Source organism: Haliotis rubra, unplaced genomic scaffold (genome assembly GCF_003918875.1).
Source record: "Haliotis rubra isolate DU_JTF1 unplaced genomic scaffold, ASM391887v1 Scf604, whole genome shotgun sequence".
Lineage (NCBI taxonomy): Eukaryota > Metazoa > Mollusca > Gastropoda > Lepetellida > Haliotidae > Haliotis > Haliotis rubra.
The window spans coordinates 362,763-387,578 of record NW_025767307.1 but is presented as its reverse complement, the minus strand read 5'-3'; the positions used below and the strand labels follow the sequence as shown (position 1 = coordinate 387,578).

General features: G+C 41.3%; 1 protein-coding gene across 1 annotated transcript; it reads left to right on the top strand.

Moving 5' to 3' along the window:
• Positions 1-687: 687 nt before the first annotated feature.
• LOC124255648 lies at positions 688-24,285 on the top strand. The gene is made up of 6 exons (XM_046689543.1): positions 688-944; positions 14,678-14,730; positions 17,391-17,522; positions 21,091-21,244; positions 22,017-22,117; positions 23,184-24,285. Exons 1-6 carry the CDS (start codon positions 857-859, stop codon positions 23,364-23,366), a joined length of 711 nt encoding a protein of 236 aa, XP_046545499.1. The 5' UTR covers positions 688-856; the 3' UTR covers positions 23,367-24,285.
• Positions 24,286-24,816: the final 531 nt, after the last annotated feature.

Below are 24,816 nucleotides of genomic sequence, written 5' to 3'. Positions count from 1 at the left end.
AAAGTATTAGAATCTATACTTTCTGAGAAAGTTTAATCCCAAATAAGCATCTGTTACATTGCTAAGAATTTTCTGAACAAACAAGCAAGGCGGTGGGTTAGCCTAATGGTTAGCGTTAGCTCGTCACTCCGAAGACTCGGGTTCGATTTCCCACCTGGGTTCAATGTGCGAAGTCTATTTCTGGTGTCCCCCCGTCATGATACTGTTGGAATATTGCTAAAAGCGGCGTAGAACCACGCTCGCTCACTCACTCACTCACTCACTCACTCACTCACTCACTCACTCACTCGATAAACAAAAAAATGTTCACAAAAGGGAGTGAGTTTGGATGATGACAAATATGTCAGTCATGTAACCTTGTGTCATGTAACGGGATCGTTACGACAAGCATGTGTATCAAATTATCATATCTATGTATGTCTAAACTTATTAACAAACTGAAGTTCATTTTCAGTGCAGTAAACATACGTTGATACTGCAAACATTAACAATACGGGGGAAAAAACTAACAATATTTCAGCAATTAGTAATTAAAACTTTAGTTGCGTGACTTATCGCCATCAGCATATAATCAACTTACCGCTAACAACATGGCCGCATATTAAATTACCACAATTATTTCGGACAACAAAGGAAGCTCGTGACCACACCCACACAGCAGTCTGTCGTCGTTGAAGTTGATAGCAAGCACACTCAACAAGGTCAAAACTGAACGACACCCACGTGAAATTCCGCTGTGGCTACCTGATGCGCTACCCCATGTGGAGCCTCATCTAAGCTTCCGAATACACCTGTGAACTTGCGCTTGGCTTTTTTCGCTGTTCGGACCACAGTGAAATCGCATTTTTTGTCTAAAATGGCGATGAACGGGAGTGTTCGAACAGGCAATTCTTTAACAGAGTTTCAGAGCCGAAAACAGGAGTATATATTTGACACACTTTACGGTAGGTGCTTAGCGACCGAGATATGAAAGTGATATTAACATGACATGAACAACGTTTTATATCATTGTCGTCTATGGGACAAGGGAACGAGACAGAGCTATAAACATGATATCGACATGGTTTTGTAGCGGTCTGACTTCCTGGTGGAGAATCTACGTTATTTTCACCTGGGCTTTTAAAATTACTTCATGTATACCTCTTCCAAATAGCAAGGGGATATAAATACGTTATAATTGTAAACGTTTGATGTTGAAAATTAGAAATACCGTTTCCATGAGGTATTTCGAAATCAACAGGTGTACAATTGTTTGGCCGTTGCCCATTATATGCATGTTTATTGCGAATTTCGATATTCTTTTTAATTATATTTCAGTGGAATTTGCTTTCAGTGGAACTGAGTTTTGAAAAGTCACTTGCGTTCTAGATAATCAGTGTGTGGAGTTATGTGATTTTTTTTCAGTATGAATGTAAATAGACTTTATCACATACGTGCAGAGAATTAACAGTTGTGTGAACCCAATGATAACCTCTTCAGTTTATCAGTAAACAATAACTTACTAAAATGGCGATATATGGACATATTTAGCTGTCCGTGACAGAAAATAGAGTGAATGAAGGAGGAAGGAAGGAAGGAAGGAAATGAGAAGAATGAGTGAATGAATAAATGAAAAAAGAAGTAGTAGTGAGTTCAAATTTAATGTCATATCGGAGTTATTTCAGCTATATAGCGACGAGGAGATGTTGTACACTGCTGTGCAAAAGAAAGTGTACACATAAAAAATCCACTCTGTTAATTACTGTGAACATGCGACTTGAGACTCTATGTGCACGTCCTGATGAGATAGTGGGGGAATTAGTTTAGTCTTACGCCGCACTCAGCAATATTCCAGCAATATGGCGGCGCTCTGTAAATAATCGAGTCAGGGTCAGACAATCCAGTGATCAACAGCACGAGCATCGATCTACGCAATTGGGAACCGATGGCATGTGTCAACCAAGTCATCGTGTCTGACCACCCGATCCCGTTAGTCGCCTCTTAACAAGCATGGGTTACTGAAGATCAATTCCATATCTAAAAATTCATTGTTCCTAGTTTCGCTTTAAAGCATTAAACTGCTCTCATCCCAACCAAAATATTATGCCTTTAACCATATCTAATTATTTGCATATTTGCCTGTGATGGTAGAAATATTTGTAAACAGTGCAGGATGACGCTGCCACTATGAAACTCCGTTTCACACAAAGTCATCACTTCACCTTTAACGTCAATATGCTCTAGTTACGTGAGTTCAGAGTTTTCCTCATTTCAAACAAAAAAGTTTCCTTGTAGAAAACAAAGGGAACGTCTCTCTTTTGTGGCCATGTCCTTGAGAGTGAGGTGTGCGTTACGTGATAGGTATAGCGTGCCGAATGGGACATGGCAACCTATAAAACTGATGTTCACAGCATGGGCTTTTCACCTTGGAACATAAATCATCTTTCTCTTTTTCTTTTTTTCCTTATAATTGTAACGAAATACTCTGGAGAGCATGACTCTGACGGGAGACAATTTATGTACAAAGTCGACAGGTTATTCAACATGTAGTTTATATAAACATGTGGGTTTTTTGCGACTAAGACACATACGTGCAAATATAATGTTTGTTAAGAAGATTTTAGTGTAAGAACGTTTGGAAGTATAATGCGTTTTGACAGGTTGTTTTTTATGTTTCGGCGATTAATTAAGGTTTAATAACAAATGGGTTATTTTTCTCAATGGTTCAAAGGACAAACAACATAGGTAGGTCAGTTTTATTTTATATTTTGATTTCCCATTCTCCATCTATGGAAATAACACGTCCCTTCGAGGATTTATATACTCTATGCTATAACCACGAACGCAATTGCAAATCAATTAACAAATTATCCGGAACAAAACAAAACAAAAGAACACCAAAAAAAATATTAAAAATAAATAAATAAATAAAAAAACAAAAAAATAACAAAATAAAAATAAATAAAAAAAAATAAATAAATAAATAAATAAATAAATAAAAAAAATAAATAAAATAAAAATAAATTAAAAAATATAAAAATAAATAAATAAAATAAAATATAAATTAAATAAATAAATAAATAAATAAATAAATAAATAAATAAATAAATAAATAAATAAATAAATAAATAAATAAATAAAATAAAATAAGTACCCAAGACCCAGTTACGATCATTCGGTGATGAATAAACTCTCCCAAGCACGCACCTCTGCAGATCTAGAACTCGGCCAAAGTGGGCGTTACCCCGTGGACGGGTCAGTCCATTTAGTAGACGGAAATCAGTCAATCCAATGCTGTCCCCAAGGACACGACACATGGATATTTCTCACTCTTGAGCGCAACACGACAATATTTCATCTGGATATTTCTTGGTTTCTCATATCCATATGAGCGTAGTTTCTGGGGGGCGGTGCGGTAGCCTTTTTAATTGGCTCGTCACGCCGAAATAATTGTTCCTGGTTTCTCATATCCATATCATTTCTGGTGTCCCCGCCATGATTTCTGGGTCTGCTAAAAGCGGCGTTGTTGTTTCGTTGTTTCTTCCTGTGCTTGTTGTTTCTGACAATTTTCCAACTAAACTGATGTAAAAGAAAGTACACACCTAGTTCATTGGGATTATTTTCCAAATCCAAATAACAACGTAAATATTTTGAAAAGAGTTTTGATTGTGACTTATAGAATATTTACGTTCTTCATCTTTGGAAACAAGTAAACCAGCAGCTTACTTTCTTTTGTACCTCGGTCTGTACACATTCGTGTCTGGACCAGGCAATCCAGTGATTGGTATGATGGTAACGACCCATGCCGGGGGGGTACGTTGACTTTTGATCAGTGAAGTCAACGACACTTACCATCCAGTGAAGTGCTGCCCCCCCCTACGGCCATTAAAGGTTGCTTAGGACCTATTCAAACCCGGACTCAAGCCATTGTTAAGAGTGAGTGAGTGAGTTTGGTTTTATGCCGCTTTTAGCAATATTCCAGCAATATCACGGCGGGGGACACCAGAAATTGTACCCATGTGGCGAATCGAACCCGGGTCTTCGGCGTGACGAGCTAACGCTTTAACCACTAGGGTACCCCACCACCCCCTATTGTTAAGAAAATGGGTGAGTTGGGTTTTCCGTCGCTTTTTGGTAATATTCCAAGAATATCAGAGCCAATGACAGCATAGATAGGATCTACAATCTACAAAGCGTTCGTAATGTTACGACCTGTCGTACGTCTTTAGTTTATCACATGCTTACGAATCTACCCGATTGCCTCGTAAGAGCTAGAGGTGAGGTGAAAGTGGGTTTTACGTCGTACTTGAGAATATTTCGCTCATATGACGACATGCATGCGTGTGTATGTGTATGTGCGGCTGCTTGTACTAGCCAAGACTTAAGCTGGTTTTATTGTGCTAGCCCACTGAGATACCATGCCACAGTGAAGCATGAATACCCCACTCAGACACATTATACTGACTCCGAGCCGACCAGTCCTCGTTGTACCCATTAATGCCGAGCGCCAGGCAGGGGAGCAACAAGTACCATATTTTAACGTCTTTTGGTATGACGCGGTCGGGGATCGAACCCGCGACCTTCCGCTCTCCGGGCGGACGCTCTAACCACTACACCACGGAGGCTGTCCATAAGAGCTAGAGGGGTGGTGGGGTAGCCTAGTGGTTAAAGGTTGGCTCGTCACGCTGAAGACCCGGGTTCGATTCCCCACATGGGTATAATGTGTGAAGCCCATTTCTGGTGTCCCGCGCCGGGATATTGTTGGAATATTGCTAAAAGCGGCGTAAAACTAAACTCACTCACTCAAGAGCTAGATATGTGGGATACGGGTGTTTGGTAATGGAACATGTGTGGATAAAAAAAATGATAATTATCAATCATGGTCTTAGCTAATGGATAAGGTATTGTTCGTTTTACAACGTGTACCGGTATACGATGCCAATTAATGGCTAAGAACTGGCACCCCTTTCACTGGTAACCTCCCAGAACCCCTACATCCCACAACCTTGTAATCTCTCCTTTGGGTCAGTTCATTATGCCAGACAGGTAAATACCGCGTGTTGTATTAACTAATTGTAGGGGTACTGGGCTGTAGGGGTTATGGGATGTAGGGGTTTTGGGAGACAACCCTTTCACTCCACGTCATTGTCGAGCTCTGAATCCTGATTTACCGGGATACCTAAATTTATCTGTACTTCACTGACAGATATGTTACATATTTAATGAAAGCTGAAACGTTTATTGAGAAATGAAACGGTATCTGATATTTACAGACAATAATAAAGCAATTGTTATATTTGCTGAACGTTGAAACGTGATATAATGAGACAGGAAGCAATATCTGTGACCAACAGACCACACAGTTATATTAAATACGAAGCATTGTGTTATTATGATGACATTGATGACATTAAAGCAATATTGGTGAAATTATCAGACTACAGCAGTGAAACACGCGTCACGGGGGAGGTCATTTTTGAATAACTAGTATTTGAAAAGCATTGACGTTCATATTCCACATGAAAACAATGCTATAGTAAGCATTTATCACAGTTCAAGTAACTGCTGTGCATTTGTCATTAGTTTCTGAACAAATATTCTTTTGATGACAACTTTTGTAGTTCTTGTAATTGGTCTTCAGTAACCCATGCTTGTCGTAAGAGGCGAGTAACGGGATCGGGTGGTCAGGCTCGCTGACTTGGTTGACACATGTCATCGTATCCCAGTTGCATTCATCGATGCTCAGGCTGTTAATCACTGGATTGTGTGGTGCAGACTCGGTTAGTTACAGACCGCCATATTGCAGGAATATGCCACGTGCGGCGTTAGACAATAAACTAACTGAGATGTCACGAGTCAGTCCTTAGCTTTTCGTTCAATACTGAAGTGCGGATCGATATTTGTGGTGTGTGTGCTGATGATGTGATGGTAGCGTGTGGTGCTGTTGATGTTGTCACCCCTATCCTAACGTACAATTAAACTTACAAAAGACAGTACATACGTGCTTTTTATTATTTAAAAAATAATGTAAATTGAAAACTGAAAGTGTTTTGACTGTGAATTAAAATTCGAAGTTACAAACATTTTGTACGTGTTCCCGAAACACCATGGATATCCTACCCAACTGCGACGTTGCCATCGAATCAAGTTCCTCGCCCAACGTCGACGATTCTCTCAATGTTGACGGATTGATGACATGACCCGAAACGGCCATTCTATTGGTCAAGCATAGCAGTCATGTTGGCGTATACAGCTAAATAATTTCGTGGCCATTCTGGACAACTTTGGCTCATTGTCTTATAAGAACTGAATAATGAGAACTGATCGTATGCATTTGAAAACTTTTGAATATTTTAAATGTGTCCCTTTTTCTGAACAGCTGTGTACCCTCAGCCCACCTTGATCGTATATACTCATGCCAATAATGGTTGTCACCCCCAGCCCACTCCAACCCAACACACACCTTACACCCCCACCCCACACCCCCTCTCCAATTAAAAAAATTAAAGTGGGTGACAACCATTATTGGCATGAGTATATTATGCTAAAGAAGATAAAGACATCCCGATTGTTTCAAATGAAAATGGTTAATCTGTCACAACGAGACATATTTACAATATGACAGATTAACCATTGTCACCTGAAAATAATTGCGTGTTATTTAACCTCCCCTGAGTAGTGCATATTAAACAGAACAAACGAAAATATAATATGTTTATGTTGACCTTTCACTTTGTTATCATTGCAAAATATATGTTTTGAGGTTTAGGGATGGTTGTTTTATAAGATCGTAACATATTGGCGCCAAAACCCACTCAGCGGATTACCCGAATGGTTCCGTGTCCTTTTCAAACCTTGGTTGAAAGACGTTGAAGGGAAGGGGAAAGGTTAAGGAGCCCCAGCCCTTGAACATGAGGAATTCTACACTGCTACAGAGTAAGGCGGGGGTCACTCCACGTGTTGACCACTGTCCAGTCTACAAAGCGGACTAAGTACAACATAATTGGGGTGGTTGAGGTGAAATGCGGTATAAATTCCCGTTTAAGGTGATTTTGTTCAAATAGCGAACCTGCATTGATGTAAAGTGAGGGTGAGTTTGGTTTTACGCCGCTTTTAGCAATATTCCAGCAACATCACGGCGGGGACACCAGAAATGGGCTTCACACATTGTACCCATGTGGGGAATCGAACACGGGCCTTCGGCGTGACAAGCGAACGATTTGACCACTAGGCTACCTCGCCGTACCCCAGCATTGATGTGCGTACCTACGTACATACGAACGTGCGTGCGTGTGCGCTGGTCCACACGTGCCGGTGTATATTGCTACCCGCTGACGTAACATGCTGCAATTTAACATGCAATATACTACGGTTATAACGAATTCAAAGGGACCACTAATTGTAGTTCGTCATAGTGAGTGAGTGAGTATGGTTTTACGCCGCTTTTAGCAATATTCCAGCAATATCTCGGCGGGGGATACCAGAAATGGGCTTCATACCTAGTGCCCCCGTGGGCGTTAAAATCCCAGTTTGTTATACGCATTTCGAGTAAAAAAAGAACAGGTGACAATGAATCAGTTCGTTACATCCATCAGTTCGTTATATGCCCCACTCACACAGCTGTCTTAGTATTCGCTGAACATAGTTGCGTCTTGGCATGTCAAAAAACTTTTGTTCATGGGCTCGAATCACACTTCTTTCGGATTATGCTACTGAGGATGATATAATCTTTCGGATTATGCTACTGAGGATGATATAATCTTTCGGATTATGCTACTGAGGATGATATAATCTTTCGGATTATGCTACTGAGGATGATATACTCTTTATGCTACTGAGGATGGCATACTCTTTCGGATTATGCTACTGAGGATGACATAATCTTTTGGATTATGCTACTGAGGATGACATAATCTTTCGGATTATGCACTGAGGATGGCATAATCTTTCGGATTATGCCACTGAGGATGACATAATCTTTTGGATTATGCTACTGAGGATGACATAATATTTTGGATTATGCCACTGAGGATGGCATAATCTTTCGGATTATGCTACTGAGGATGGCATAATCTTTCGGATTATGCTACTGAGCATGATATAATCTTTATGCTACTGAGGATGATATAATCTTTCGGATTATGCTACTGAGGATGGCATTCTCTTTCGGATTATGCTACTGAGGATGACATTCTCTTTCGGATTATGCTACTGAGGATGACATAATCTTTTGGATTATGCTACTGAGGATGGCATTCTCTTTCGGATTATGCTACTGAGGATTCCTTGTTTCATAAGAATATGGTATTGACAAATGAATTTTAATTTTAAACTTTAAAAAAATCGTATTTCTCTATTTTTATGGTTTAGGCAGCATGATGTTAACTAAGACGTGACAGATTGCCCCTGTTTAATGACGTGGTAACATGATTCACACTTCATCTGGCTCACTGGTTACACCTGTTATGTGTTCTTTGTGCTTATTAAATGTATTCTTGTAACGTACAATGTGATTGATATAATATCAAGGCCGTACAAGACCGCCAAACTTTTCTAGCGGCCGAGCCTCGGTTTGAAATTTCCACGATTTCCGTTTGTCAGAGCACGCACGCTGTACGACAGAGCACCCTGCACGACGTGTTTACAAGGATAAGAAGAAGCGTAGTGTTACAATATACAAGTGACTAGATGTATCAAATAATACTGATTAATATTCATATCCAGTTGAATGAGTTGGTCTCAAAATTCTGGACTGGTTATTGTACTAAGCTGCGCAATAGGACGGAGCCCAGTCAGCAGGAAACGAGACTGTTTTGTAATCAATGAAATGAAATCAATTTTGACTTAGCCCATGTATGTCTGGGCGCACTTTCTTTTAAATGTTTTATGTTATTCTGTATTTTAATGTAAATGTGCGTGTGAGACTTTAATAAACATTTTACTAATACTAATACTACTGTAACATGGGCGCGACCCATGCTAAGAATAGTCCATTAACGTGTGTGGGGATGTCAGGCAACAACCGGATTGTACGTGCAATGCCAAAATTTCACTTAAATCCAGTATTTAGCGATTCATCTTTATAAAAGTTCGTTTCAATGTCAGTATTTCCGAAGTCAATGAAATAAAACGACACAAAATTAAACTAGTGGGTACATTTAGTGTTTATTTGAATTCCAAACATGTAGAGCTGTCACTGTTGGTGAGATTAAAACTGTTTGCCTCAAATTACGTATGCTAATCCTGCTGGTTTCGAAAATTCCTAGAACTAGCGGGACGAATTCCGATCACAGCTTACAGCTTAGCATCTGCATATGGCGCTCAGTGGTCCGAATGTGGCCTCCTCGTGGATCCCTCGAGGACCCCTCGTTAGGACTGGCGTGACATCGAGGTCAGAGGGAAGCCAGGGGTGTTTGTTTAAATGCGGGTAGCGGTGTCGCATACGGCGGGGATGTTCTGTTAATGAGGACGAGGTCACATTTAGATAAAAACTTTCCCTTTGGTGGCGTGTTGGTTTAGGTTCAGCCGTATTTCCGGAATATTTTTGAGGGTTGATTTTGTCCGAAGAAGAAGTGAAAGTGGGTAGAATGAGTGAGTGAGGGATCCACCATGAACATTATTCGAGTTATATCTCGAGAGAAAGAGTGGGTGAGTTTAGTTTTACGCCGCATTGAGCAATATTCCAGCAATACCACGAAGGTGACACCAGAAATGGACTTTACACATTGTACCAGTTGGGAAATCGAACCCGGTTTTTTATGTGATCATCAAACGCTTTAACTACGATGTGATGCAGATGTCAGACGTTGAAGGAGCAATCCTTTCATTTCTGATTGATCCCTTCTCCTTAATGTATAGAAAATGTTAGAAGTGTCTTGGTTGACACATGCCATTGTGTCCCAATTGCGAAAATCGATGCTCATGCTGTTGATCACTGGGTTGTCTGGTCCAGACTCGATTACTTACAGACCGCCATCATATAGCCTGAATATTGCTGAGTGTGGCGTAAAACTAAACTCGCTCACTCACCTTTCAGTCATCACTCACGATAGTCATGTAGCGACCTCTGACAACGATAACTTTAATGTAATGTTTCAAATTTAATGTTTACAGTATGTGGCGAATAGCATATATTTTTATATTTTTATTATGTTTTCAAAAAATGAAGAAACAGTCGAACAGTTTTACGTAAATTTTAATGCAAAACCCATTCTAGTTTTGACTCAACGTTTTTGCCGCTAGGCTGGAAACAAGATCATTTAGTTTGTTTTGACAAGGCTGTCAGCGTCTTTGTAAACAGTGTCGATTTCAAGTGGCTGAGCTGCCTGAAAAAAGCACGTGCTGCAGCTTTAATCCGTGCATTGTTGTGACGAGCTCGCGGCGGTCAAACTGATATTGACATGATGGTATGTATTGTGATCAACCTATGTACCGGGTTTTACGTCATGTTATGTTAATAAACGTAATAAATTACGTAAGACTGTTCAATTTAACACGTGCCGAGGAATAATGGGTGTTATTTTGGTAATAATAAATCCCATCCAATCTGAAACGTTTAACATTTTGTGCAATAGTAAGTAAACACAATATGATTTCACATAAGTGTACATTAAAATACATATAAAAGCATGCCTATTATTAAATTAATATATAAATATGTATAACCATAGTGTTAATCGGCTGCGTTATGCACATTATGTATATACATGCACAGGGGCTTGTAACGCTAAAAACTGCCATCAAGGCCTATAAAAGGATCCTTTTATATAGTACTAAGACCCCGTCAGTGACAGTATATGCCTTGATGGCAGTTTTTAGCGTTACAAGCCCCTGTGTATACATGTATTAATAATACAACCAGTTATTACCATATGCGAAAGTCAAATCTCTTAGTTTGCACTAGAAAACGCTTAGTAAAACCAAGCGGGTTGAAATATTTATGATCGTTAGAGATTAAACGTTCCCATCCACCAAGATACATACAAGCAAACTGTGCTTCAAAAGTCGAGTGTTTGTTCTCCTCTCGATAACTTCAGTCGGTACTTGATATCCCTTTCCAAATACACGCCCCTTCCGTCGCTGTCCGATTTTCCCCGTCTCTCGTAAATCATCAGTGACCCTGTGTACATTTCACTAATCCAACAGGTGTATCCGAGCTATTTCAAGCATCTCTTGTTAATCTAGCGTTCAACGGATACTCTATCGGGTAGACGTATTTACATTTCACGTTTCGTCAGCCATTTTGCTCGGCTGTTCTGTTCTCTCCCCTCCGTCGAGACGTTACGTTAATCTCCCCTGGAATCCTCGGATCAGATATCAGGGTATAAGCTGCTTGTTAATCTCACGTACGTTTGACTGGCGGGTTGAAGATGATACGGGTACATTTTTGTTGAAAAAGGGCGAAGTGACACGCTTATGTCGGGTGACCTAACATCAACTTAAGGGCACGTTTTCTAGCATATACAGGACAGATGGGGCACGATTTGTCGGTGACACTTTGGGGAACCCCAAACTCAACAATATTCCGCTCCATAACGAAGGCTGACGGCAAATATTCGACTGCTGACGAGACAAACTTTATTAAATATCAACTGTGCTATGCGATGGAACGTACGTAAGGCACGTTTTTCCAAATAGATTTGAGAGTAGGGCACGTTTTGTGACATATGGTTGAGTGTAGGGCACGTTTTGTGATAAACGGTGGAAGGATGGGCATGTTTTGTGACATACGGTGGAGTGTAGGTCATGTTTTGTGACATACGGTGGAGAGAGGGACATGTTTTGTGACATACGGTGGAGTGTAGGTCATGTTTTGTGATAAACGGTGGAGTGTAAGTCATGTTTTGTGACATTCGGTGGAGAGTAGGTCACGGTTTGTGACATACGGTTGAGTGTAGGTCACGTTTTGTGACATACGGTGGAGTGTAGGTCACGTTTTGTGACATACGGTGGAGAGTAGGTCACGTTTTGTGACATACGGTGGAGTGTAGGTCATGTTTTGTGACATACGGTGGAGTGAAGGTCATGTTTTGTGATAAACGGTGGAGTGTAGGTCATGTTTTGTGATAAACGGTGGAGTGAAGGTCATGTTTTGTGATAAACGGTGGAGTGTAGGTCACGTTTTGTGACATACGGTTGAGAGTAGGTCACGTTTTGTGACATACGGTTGAGAGTATGTCACGTTTTGTGACATACGGTTGAGAGTAGGTCACGTTTTGTGACATACGGTTGAGAGTAGGTCACGTTTTGTGACGTACAGTGGAGAGTAGGTCATGTTTTGTGACATACGGTGGAGTGAAGGTAATGTTTTGTGACATACGGTGGAGTGTAGGTCATGTTTTGTGACAAAAGATGAAGAGTAGGTCATGTTTTGTGACATACGGTGGAGTGTAGGTCATGTTTTGTGACATACGGTGGAGTGAAGGTAATGTTTTGCGACATACGTTGGAGAGTAGGTCATGTTTTGTGATAAACGGTGGAGTGTAGGTCACGTTTTGTGACATACGGTGAAGAGTAGGTCATGTTTTGTGACATACGGTTGAGAGTAGGTCACGTTTTGTGACATACGGTGGAGTAGGTCACGTTTTGTGACATACGGTTGAGAGTAGGTCACGTTTTGTGACATACGGTGGAGAGTAGGTCACGTTTTGTGACATACAGTGTAGAGAAGGTCATCTTTTGTGACATACGGTGGAGTGAAGGTAATGTTTTGTGACATACGGTGGAGTGTAGGTCATGTTTTGTGACATACGGTGAAGAGTAGGTCATGTTTTGTGATAAACGGTGGAGTGTAGGTCACGTTTTGTGACATACGGTGAAGAGTAGGTCATGTTTTGTGACATACGGTGAAGGGTAGGTCATGTTTTGTGACATACGGTTGAGAGTAGGTCACGTTTTGTGATAAACGGTTGAGTGTAGGTCACGTTTTGTGACATACGGTGAAGAGTAGGTCGTGTTTTGTGACATACGGTGAAGAGTAGGTCATGTTTTGTGACATACGGTGGAGTGAAGGTCATGTTTTGTGATAAACGGTGGAGTGTAGGTCATGTTTTGTGACATACGGTGGAGTGAAGGTCATGTTTTGTGATAAACGGTGGAGTGTAGGTCACGTTTTGTGACATACGGTGGAGTGAAGGTAATGTTTTGTGACAGACGGTGGAGTGTAGGTCATGTTTTGTGACATACGTTGGAGAGTAGGTCATGTTTTGTGACATACGGTGAAGAGTAGGTCATGTTTTGTGACATACGGGGGAGAGTAGGTCATGTTTTGTGACATACGGTGAAGAGTAAGTCACGTTTTGTGACATACGGTGGAGAGTAAGTCACATTTTGTGATATACGGTGGAGAGTTGGACTCGTTTGGCAGAAGCATGAATCTATAATGGCATGCATCCACCAAGTCAGCGAGCCTAACCACCCGATCCTGTTAGTCACATCTTACAAGCAGGAGCTGCTGAAGATCAGTTCTAACGTGGATCTTCACGTGTATGAGATGGGAAATTCGAGAGAACATAAGCGATCGTTGATGAGAGGAATGTATGGGAGATATTGTTTTAAGGAGTATGCAGAACGAGTGAGGGAATGTGTGAGTTTGTTTGACGCTGCAATGAACTTTATTTTAGTTTTAGTTGTGTGTGTTTTCATGTTGAAATTATACAGGCCATACCCGTCTAGATGAAGACGTCCTTGTATCATTAGTGAGTGTGTCTGGTTTTACGCCGCTTTTATCAACATTCCAGCAACATAACGGCCGGGGACACCAGGAATGGGCTTCACACATTGTACCCATGTGGGGAATCGAACCCGGGTCTTCGGCATGACGAGTGGACGCTTTAACACTAGGCTAACCCACCTCCCCCTCGTATCATTAACGTGATACGAATATACGATTTATGCATTTGTGTATATGAAATATACTTTTAAAAACTATTGTCTCCAGAGAGAGGTATGGGGATGGCCAAAGCCTGACAGGTGTGTCAATTCCAGTATCTGTTATCATATACAGGACGTGATCAGACACGTCGGATCAACATGCGGATGTCACTCGGTAAAATTATTCATGTGATGAATTCAATGAGGAAGGTTAAACGAACACAAACAACAATGAAAGACTTTTTGCTATGACTATAGATTATTGTTGTGCTTGCTATTCATTGTTTTATAAGCTTTACATTAAATGCTTATTTGTTTTATCCAGATTCGTCTCGTTTTTGTAATAGTAGGGGAAGCAACTCTTGCTTGAACTTGGGTCTTGATTCAGTAGTCCGGACTATTCGCAATCCGGACGAATTTGCTGAGAAACGCAACCGTCCGGATTAACGAGGTTTCACTGTACCCATGTATAATGAGGATAGTAATACAGGGGTGTAATACGGATGACGTGGTCAAATTCCGTATTGCACCCCAGATTCCGTATTGAACCCCTACCGCTGCGATATGCTTTGTTTTATTAAGCAACAGATTAATGCAAGATAAGAGGGTATATAATAAATATAGAAGGTCATACAAGTGCCTGTGGATGTTTTGTATTGAACTCGAAGATTTCATGGGAGCAGAGGAACAACTCGTTTTTGAACTCCTTGTTTCTCTGCTCCCATGACATCTTCTCGTTCAATACAAAACATCCAGTGTGACGTTCTATGTATGTATTTCGACTTTTTCTTGATTGTTTCATTACGTGTGGACCTCTTTTTTGCAGATATCACACATGATAGAAACCTGTCGAGGCAAGATTTCACTAAACTGCAAAAAGTGAGTACATTTTTTATATTTTTTTATTTATTTATTTATTTATTTATTTATTTATTTATTTATTTATTTATTTAAAGTCAGTTACAGAGATCGACAGGTCATGACCTCAGTTAGTTGCTATGAGACAGACCATTATGTATTCGGGATGAAAATTAGAAACAAGGGTTTTACTATCCAGTACACAATATGTGTGATGAATGTTCAGATGATTTGCAGTGTGTTATTAACTGTCATCGCATCGAAACATGTATATTGAGTGAGTGAGTGAGTGAGTGAGTTTAGTTTTACGCCGCTTTTAGCAATATTCAAGCAATATGACGGCGCGGGGCACCAGAAATGGACTTCACACATAGTACCCATGTGGGGAATCGAACCCGGGTCTTCAGCGTGACGAGCCAACGATTTAACCACTAGGCTACCCCTCCGCCCCAGTGGGCTTATGATAGAAGGGTGGACTAATGTTGGGAGAGAGGGCTTATTTTAGGAGAGTGGGCTTACTTCAGGAGAGTGAGTTTATACTGAGAGTGGACTCAAGTTAGGGTAGGGAGTTCATGTCAGGAGAGTGGATGTCTGCTGTGCACGTTGGTAGGTTCAGAGGGCTTATCTTGGGAGATCGGTTTTAAAGTAAGAGGTAATAACTTTTAATGATGTTCATATTTGATCAGGGGTGGTGGGGGTAGCCTTGTGGTTAAAGCGTTCGCTCGTCACGCCGAAGATCCGGGTTCGATTCCCCACATGGGTACAATGTGTGAAGCCCATTTCTGGTGTCCCCCGCCATGATATTGCTGGAATGTTGCTAAAAGCGGCGTAAAACTAAACTCACTCACTCATATTAGAAGAACGAGCGTATGATCGGAGAATACGCTCATGTTATGAGAGTGGGCTTCTGCTATAAGAGAGGACTTTTATGAAAATGGGCACAGGCTGGAAGTTCGGGCTTACGATAGAAGTTCGGGCTTATGATAGAAGTTCGGGCTTATGATAGAAGTTCGGGCTTATGATAGAAGTTCGGGCTTATAATAGAAGAAAGGGCTTATGATAGAAGAAAGGGCTTATGATAGAAGAAAGGGCTTATGATAGAAGTTTGGGCTTATGATAGAAGAAAGGGCTTATGATAGAAGAAAGGGCTTATGATAGAAGTTCGGGCTTATGATAGAAGTTCGGGCTTATGATAGAAGTTCGGGCTTATAATAGAAGTTCGGGCTTATAATAGAAGTTCGGGCTTATGATAGAAGAAAGGGCTTATGATAGAAGAAAGGGCTTATGTTCAGAGGTCGTGCTAACGGCAGACGTATTTAGGAGGTCGATGCCAGGGGTGACCACGAACACATTGGTGACATGTAGCGACACCGAGGTCGGCCATGACGACATCGAGGTGACAGACCATATCGCGGCGTTAACCTGGTCATAGACATTACCTCAGTATATCTACCATACATAATGTGATCGGAAGGCTGGAAACCCCAGCCAACCTGGCCATTGTACATACCACGTAGACATTGTCAAGAAAGTGGGTTATCTCATTTGGAACCAAAATATGTGTTTTTAATACTGTAAAGGTGTCGGGGTTTAGATAGAGGTTTGATCTGATTTAATTTTTTAGCTGTTTGAAAAAAATATGGCGAACCTTATATGCAAGTCATCAGTACAGACTAAAGCTATACATGATAGCTGGTTACATGTCCACTTTGTGTGTTACAGCTGGTTACATTTACACAGGTTACTTACAGCTTAACGTTGCCTGTTACAGCTGGGTAAAGCTAAACGGTGTTTGTTACCTCTGGTTACGGCTAAACGGTGTTTGCTACAGCTGGATAGAGCTAAACGGTGTTTGTTACAGCTGGATAGAGCTAAACGGTGTTTGTTACAGCTGGTTACAGCTAAACGGTGTTTGCTACAGCTGGTTAGAGCTAAACAGTGTTTGTTACAGCTGGTTACAGCTAAACGTTGCCTGTTACAGCTGGGTAGAGCTAAACGGTGTTTGTTACCTCTGGTTACGGCTAAACGGTGTTTGCTACAGCTGGATAGAGCTAAACGGTGTTTGTTACAGCTGGATAGAGCTAAACGGTGTTTGTTACAGCTGCTACCAGCTAAACGGTGTTTGCTACAGCTTGTTACAGCTAAACAGTGTTTGTTACAGCTGGATAGAGCTAAACGGTGTTTGTTACAGCTACTTACAGCTTAACGTTGCCTGTTACAGCTGGGTAGAGCTAAACGGTGTTTGTTACCTCTGGTTACGGCTAAACGGTGTTTGGTACAGCTGGATAGAGCTAAACGGTGTTTGCTACAGCTGGATAGAGCTAAACGGTGTTTGTTACAGCTGGATAGAGCTAAACGGTGTTTGTTACAGCTACTTACAGCTTAACGTTGCCTGTTACAGCTGGGTAGAGCTAAACGGTGTTTGTTACCTCTGGTTACAGCTAAACGGTGTTTGCTACAGCTGGATAGAGCTAAACGGTGTTTGTTACAGCTGGATAGAGCTAAACGTTGCCTGTTATAGGTGCTTACGGCTAAACGGTGTTTGTTACACCTACTTACAGCTAAACGTTGCCTGTTACAGCTGGTTACGGCTAAACGGTGTTCGCTACAGCTGGTTACAGCTAAACTTTGTATGTTATAGCTAAAGATTGCCTGTTACAGCTAAACGGTCTTTGTTACAGCTGGTTACAGGTATCAAGGGTCTGTCAGGGCGATGTGAACAGAGTCGAGCGCTACAGACGAGGATGGCCAGCATCTGGTCCGGGCTGATGAAGAGCTCCAAACACTACCGGAAGAACCCGCTACAGCTGCACGTACGTCCTCTCTGTCATTTACGCAGTTTGGTAAAACGGAAAGAGCGCCATGACACAATATGTGATCATTTAGGTTACCAGTGTTACTGTTTATGGGCTCGCAGAGACATTTTACAAACATTATGAACAGTGTCCTCTCCGGGTTCACCAAAACAATGTGAGAGCTGCTTCAGTTCATATTACAATATGGGAGTTACGATCACCTTAGCCTTAAGATCGCTTTGCGATACTGGGGCCCGTTTCACGTAGCGATCGTAGCGCTACGACTGTCGTAAGTCTATGTTAAAGCATGGGAGTTACGATCACCTTAGCGCTACGATAGCTTTGTGAAACAGGGCACTGGTCCTTGGGAACACATGTATAGGAGTGGGTGAGTGAGTTTATTTTTACGCCACACTCAGCAATATTCCAGCTATATGGCGGCGGTCTGTAAGTAATCGAGTCTGAACCAGACAATCAAGTGACCAACAGCATGAGCATCGATCTGCGCAATTGGGAACCGATGACATGTGTCAACCAAGTCAGCGAGCCTGACCACCCGATCCCGTTAGTCGCCTCTTACGACAAGCATGGGTTACTGAAGATCAATATTCTAACCCAGATCTTCACAGGGCGAACACATGTACAAGCAATAGGGGGGCTACGTATGTCGTTTACAATGGATAAGTATTTCAGTGTAAACACTGTTAAGGATCTATTGGCTTCTGTTAATTTTCATTTAATAATTGATTTTGAAAAAGAAATAAAATTGTTACATAAATTTTGATATGTTTTGGAAATAGATAAATGTTTTTATAATTGGTAGTTTAGATTATCAACTGAGACTGTTAGTGGCCGTATCCTCAAAGGGGGTTAAAGTACTATAAAATTATACTGTCCTCCTGAGAGGATACGTAAGTCCCAAAACTTTCAAAGTCAATTTAAACTTACTACTTTTTAACCGCAGTATACATGTTATTTTAATTTATGGCTAGAGTGTCTAATATTGCTAATAGCTGAAGGAATGGTGTATATCCAACTAGGGTCCATGCAGGAATCAAATGTACTGTAAGTCCCCATGGTCCCTAGTATGGTGATCTAGCTTCAGTTGTTGGCGATATATAGCCTGTTTTACGTTGCATTGTCTTCTGTAGTTAAGCTGTTTTAGATTTACATACTAGTTCTATATTCATAGCTGTGATATTCTAGTTGGTTTTACTGTCAGTTAGTTTTTTTAAATTTACCTTTATTTATTCTAAAATTATAACTTGTATTTGGTCACGATATGGCTGAAATATTGCCGATGTGACTTTAAACCTTAACTCACTAACTCACTCACTACGTATTTCGTAATTGCACATATAAACAAACTAACGGATGTCGTAAAGTTCAAAACATTTGACTGACGGAATACGGCAACTGGAGTCAGTCAGGGATGCCTCAATTATTTTTCTAATCTATTTTTCTATCTATAGCTGGAATTTTGTTTCTTGTTTTTGGATTTTCATGTCCGACGAAATAACTATTCAGATGCTTGCAATGGAGACGTGCATCTACGGACTATAAAACACAGCATGAATAGGCTTTAGTAAGCGCGGTGGGCGAGCTGGCTAAAGCGCCAGGCTTGTGATCCAGCGAGCATGAGGTGCCTGGATCGAGCCCACCTGTGACCGGGTGTAAAAAAACCTAGGAGTCAACTTTGTGTGCAGACTCTTTCAGTGTTGTCACAACCCTTAGTGTATAGTACACAACCCTGTGCACTTAAAAGAACCCACGAATCCGTTGGTATATGACCAGATGGTGGCCACATGAATACGTGCAAACACCTAGTTGCGGGTACAACAACGCGCAGTAAACTTGGACTGTGAATGTGACTGGACTGTACTGTGACGATGTGTGTCCCAATCCACCCAGCTGTGAATGGGTACCTCGTTAGGATGGGAAAGCCACAATAACTCGGTGCGCCAAGTGGCTGCAAGAGTTGTATCATCCCCAGGGTGTTGAGATTGATAATACGATGATCCAATACTTTGATCCGATGATCGAGGGAAAAAATACCAGCGCCTTGAGCATGCACTAGTTGCGTGGACATGTGCACTATATAAATGGCCGAGAACCCGAAACAGAAATGACTTTCTCAAATGAACATGTTTCAGGATCAGCTAATTGTGGGATTAACTAGTGTCCCTTATGATCATTCCATCACCATAGTAACAGTGCTCTGGAATTTCTCCAGGGAAACTACACATTGATCAGTAGGTTCCTTCTTTCATGAAAGAGGCAATGGTCGCCCAGCTCAATGCTTTCCTGGGGCGGTGGGGTAGCCTAGTGGTTAAACCGCTCGCTCGTTACCCCGAAGACCCGGGTTTGATTCCCCAGATGGGTACAATGTGTGACGCCCCTTTCTTGCTTCTCCCCCCGTGATATGGACTATTGCTAAAGGCGGCGTAAAACCATACTCACTCACTCCCAATGCTTTCTTCTGACCTGCCAAGTCCTAATATAAGCATGGGCCTTCGATTTCAAAACCATGGACGACCTCCATGACCCCTTGTTGACCGTGAAACCAAAGTAAATGTTAGCTGACAATTTTCAGCACAGTCATGTGAATGACTTAAACGTCATGCGTCTGTTGACATGAGTCTCCCATACTACTGAACCTGGGGTGGGGGTGGGGTGGGTGTGTGTGTGTGTGTGTGTGTGTGTGTGTGTGTTCTCGAGTGTGTAGACTAAAGTGATGCTAATTAGTTTTATTTGTTGATCCCATAATGAATATAAGTAAAGTAATATTATCATCTAGAGATTGACGTTAAATATATATTCTGATATGCGCCAGGGAATTTAACTTTCGATAGTTTAGGTAAATACTTCAAAGCAAAATTGCAGCATCATGATGACTTGCATTTCTGTTTTACGTTCTACTCGTTATGCTTAAACGTTTCCTTACATATGCATTACACATAAATAGGAATAATGGCAGCTTTGTCAAACAATCAAACAATTGTGAACCTCTTTGTGTGGTGCAACAATACAAGTGTCTTTTTTCTTCTTCTCCGCCATTTTGGATCACTCTATCAATTTTCTTTTGTCTCGAACTTTGGATATGTCGAATTATTTACGCAAATAAATTATTTCAACTTCCAAAGAACGGTGTTTGACTGAATGTCTAAGGTTTCGCTTTAAACGTTGAATTTGGGGTACAATGTCAAACTATTTCGAATGAATACAGTCAACCATGGTTGGCGGACATGAGTTGACTCGGTTGACTCTGGTCACGTAAATCATAATAATCGAGCGAACGCATTGAGTAAGTGAGTGAGTGAGTATGGTTTTACGCCGCTTTTAGCAATATTCCAGCAACATCGCGGCGGGGGGACACCAGAATGGGCTTCACACATCGTACCCATGTGGGGAATCGAACCCGGGTCTTCGGCGTGACGAGCCAACGCTTTAACACTAGGCTACCCCACCGCCCCGAAGATATTGACATATCTGATGACATGCTACACCAAATTCACTCACTCCTAGAAATTTATTATTTACGGAAATTTATAGAATCTGCATATGAGAGCTTTCTTTTCTTTTTCAGCTAAGTCTACCGGAATGGTTGTCGTATTGGAGCGACTTTGTGAAGGCCGCATTGAAGTCACATGACTGGCCGGCCTCCTCCATCGACGATCACGCGGTGTATGACTGGCACGTGGAGTTCGTGGACTTCGTGTTCGATGTCATGGACATCAATAGTGAGTTGTCTATTTCACCACGTGGCCGATTGGCTTGAAGTCGTAAAATACCCACTATCACTAAATCACGAAATATGTAAACTTTAATTTACTCAAAGAGCACTTGGATTGGGATTCCAGAACGAAAACACAATCCAATAAGGTTTTTGAAAAGAAAATGGCGGCGCTGACAAAAACGTCACCGCTTTTTGTTTCGATCAATAATTCCCCATTAACGTGAACCGTCGATGGAAAAAGTGCAATGTACGTTGCGAGGATTGAATGAGTGAGTATACCCGCTGCGTTTAGCAATATTCCAGCCATATTACGGTGGGGGTGACCCGTGAAGATCCGGATTAAAATTGATCTTCAGAAACCATGCTTGTCGTAAAAGGCGACTAACGGGATCGGGTGGTCAGGCTCGCTGACTTGGTGCCTTTGCTGACCCATGTCATCGTATCCCAATTGCGTAGATCGATGCTCATGCTATTGATCACTGGATTGTCTGGTCCAGACTCGATTATTTACAGACCGTCGCCATATAGCTGGAATATTGCTGAGTGGCGTAAAAGTAAACTCACTAACTCGCTGACTCACGGTGGAGAAAACCGCACTCAGTAATATTCCAGCTATTGTTGTTCTTGTTGAAACTATGATTACCTGTTGATTAAGCTGCATGGTTAGTGCCAAACGCCTACATGATTGTATGCTTCAAAAGGGGTCCACTCAACCCTTCCCCCCTCAGCCTAACAAGGGTCTCGGTATAACGGACACCTGCGAATATGAATTTCAGGCGACAGCGTCATCGACAAGGATGACTACGTCAGCAGCTTGACACAGTTCAGCGTCCCCGAAGACGTCTGTCTGCAGGCTTACAGCAAACTCTCCACGGCGGTAGGTTCAGCTTCAGTTGAGCTGGAAATAATTATAAGTTAAGCAATCCTATTTCCCCTCCAACCCTTCCTGTACGCACTGAAGTGAGTGAGTGAGAATGTTTTTTTTCGCCGCTTTTAGCAATATTCCAGCAATATCACGACCGGGGACACAAGAAATGGTCTTCACACTTGTACATGTGGGGAATCGAACCCCGGGTCTTCGGCTTGCCGAAAAAACCTCCAAGCTACCCCACCGCACCTGTATTCAATGAAACTATCTGCATAAACTTGGTCTCGTGGATATGAAGCTGAAATAGACCTGGTGAAATTTAGGATATTCAAATACACCTGGATATGTTATCTGCCGTAAGATGTTTTTTATTGCGTTCTGCTTCTGTGTAAAGACACACCAACAAATCCGACCCTTGATTATTCTGTGGTTTTTATGGATGAAAAAAAGTATTCTGAAACTTGCAATGCAATGTAGATTGAAATATTTTATGGGCGCTTCAAAAGGTAGCTGTAACAGGTTTCCTGAAGTTGGCGTGCTAAATAACTCAAAGGAACTAGTTACATAAAGTGTGCTGAATGGCGTTCATTCAGCTGTCAGAATGGTTCACTCACCTCACTCAACCGGAAGCGATCCGCTGCTTTACACCCCTTTCTGATAAGTCGACTGAGCTTTATCACCACCCTGCACGTTTTTGGCTCGTGCAAATCATGTCCCGTGCAACAAGTGTCAAACTTGCTGTCATCGCTGCCCTGCACGTTTTCAGCTCGTGCAAAACATGTCCCGTGCAACAAGTATCAGACTTGCTGTCACGTCACTGATTGTTTGGCCAAGATTAGATTGATCGCATATTGACGCGCGGCGATAGACAACAACCGCTAAGTTTTTATGGAAATTATGTGAATGTATGGTGCTTCTTGTAGAAAAGTACGATTCTTATGATTTTAACTACTATTTCAACTTTTACCGCTGTGGAATATTAGAGAGGGACCATTCCATGGCGTTGATGTTTTACATATTTGATAATTACACTGTTCGACACAGATCGTCATTTCACAACAATGAATTGTTTCAGCTGAACGGAGAAAAGTTGAACAGGGACCATTTCAGACAGTTCTGGTTTCGGTTCCTCGTGAGCGACGATCCAGCGGAAATGGGAAACTATCTCTTTGGCGACCCAACTCTGTCAACCAAGGCTACATCCGGGGACTCGAAAATGACGTCATCACCATGGCGTCACCAACAACGCCCAAAATGACATAATTTCAACGAATGCGAATTGGCAATCTCTTTATAATGTACATAGAAAAGGCGGATTTCAATTTTCATTTTACAAACATGTTTACAATGTCTATTTGCCCGTCCTGTACTCTGCTGTCTTTGTGAATCCGGGGATTTTATGATAATTATGATTTTGTTTCCTTTCTATTGCGTTGTGCAGTTTTTCAGTCAGTTGGTAGCAGCACAACCACTATATAAAATAATTCATTTTTAATGGCTAACATTCATTATAAACAAACTTCTCTTTGGTGAGATTATCATCTATGGTACAAGTACTTAATTGTGAACGTCGTTAAGACGAAGCATCCTGCAACTCGCAAACCTTTCTTCGACAAGTTTCACTTTCTTGTGCACTTTCCTTTGCACAGGGGGGTTCTTTGAGATGGATTACGGTCCGCTGTATGAAGTTTAAGGGGGCAGCATTTGATTTCAGGGTCTGGGGGAATTTTGGTTTGGCATGCGCATTTTTTAATGCTCAAGTATATTGTCTCCAAATTGATGGGTGCCCAAACATTTTTTAAGTGAATATAAAACCCGAGCTATATTTTGTGACACTTTTCTGCGAGCGTATGTAAGATTTCAGAAATAAAAGGCTTGAGTTGATCTTTCCCTACCCCCCTGAAAACCAAATGGTTGCTTCCTATTGATGTGTGTCGTTTTCATAATCGTATTTATTTGCAGATCGTAGGATCTGTGCATTGGTGCTACGATTGTTAGGATAATTATCAGAATCGCAATAGACATGTTGTTGCTTGTCTTTATACATATACCATATACCGATAGGGCTTTGTATGTCATATCTCTTGAACCACTCCATATAAACGGCACAGTAACATGTATACATATCGTCAATCGTCTTTGTAAATCAGATGATGTAATAAATATGTGTAAAAATATAAAGGACATTCATTTTATTTTAAAATATTTTTTTTCAAGACATCTCGTAATTTTATTTTGTGTATTTTTATTTCAATTTTATTTTTCAGTCATGTTCGCTGTGTTCAGTTGTGTCGAATTCGAGTGTTTTTCGCATTTCTTATTTTTTCAACACTGAACTTCGTTCACGTTGTAAATGTTGCCGATGTGGTGGTGAGGCTCAAAGTGGTGTAAAAAACACCACTATATATTTCAGTGTCAACTGATTTGCGATCGTGTTCGATTCCCAACATGGTTGCCATGTCAAGACAACGTAAACCCGTATCATTGTACGCACTGACCATAATTCGATTACTCTGGGGTCAATAGGGTAGCGTAGCTGTTAACGTGTTCGTTCGAGACACCGAAGAACCGGGTTCGATTCCCCAAGTATATATATATATGTGTGAAGTCTATTTCTGGTGTTCCTCGCCGTGACATTGCCGGAGTATTGCGTAAAATCATTCTAGTGTAGTCACTCCTGTCAAGGGGCGGTGGGGTAGCCTAGTGGT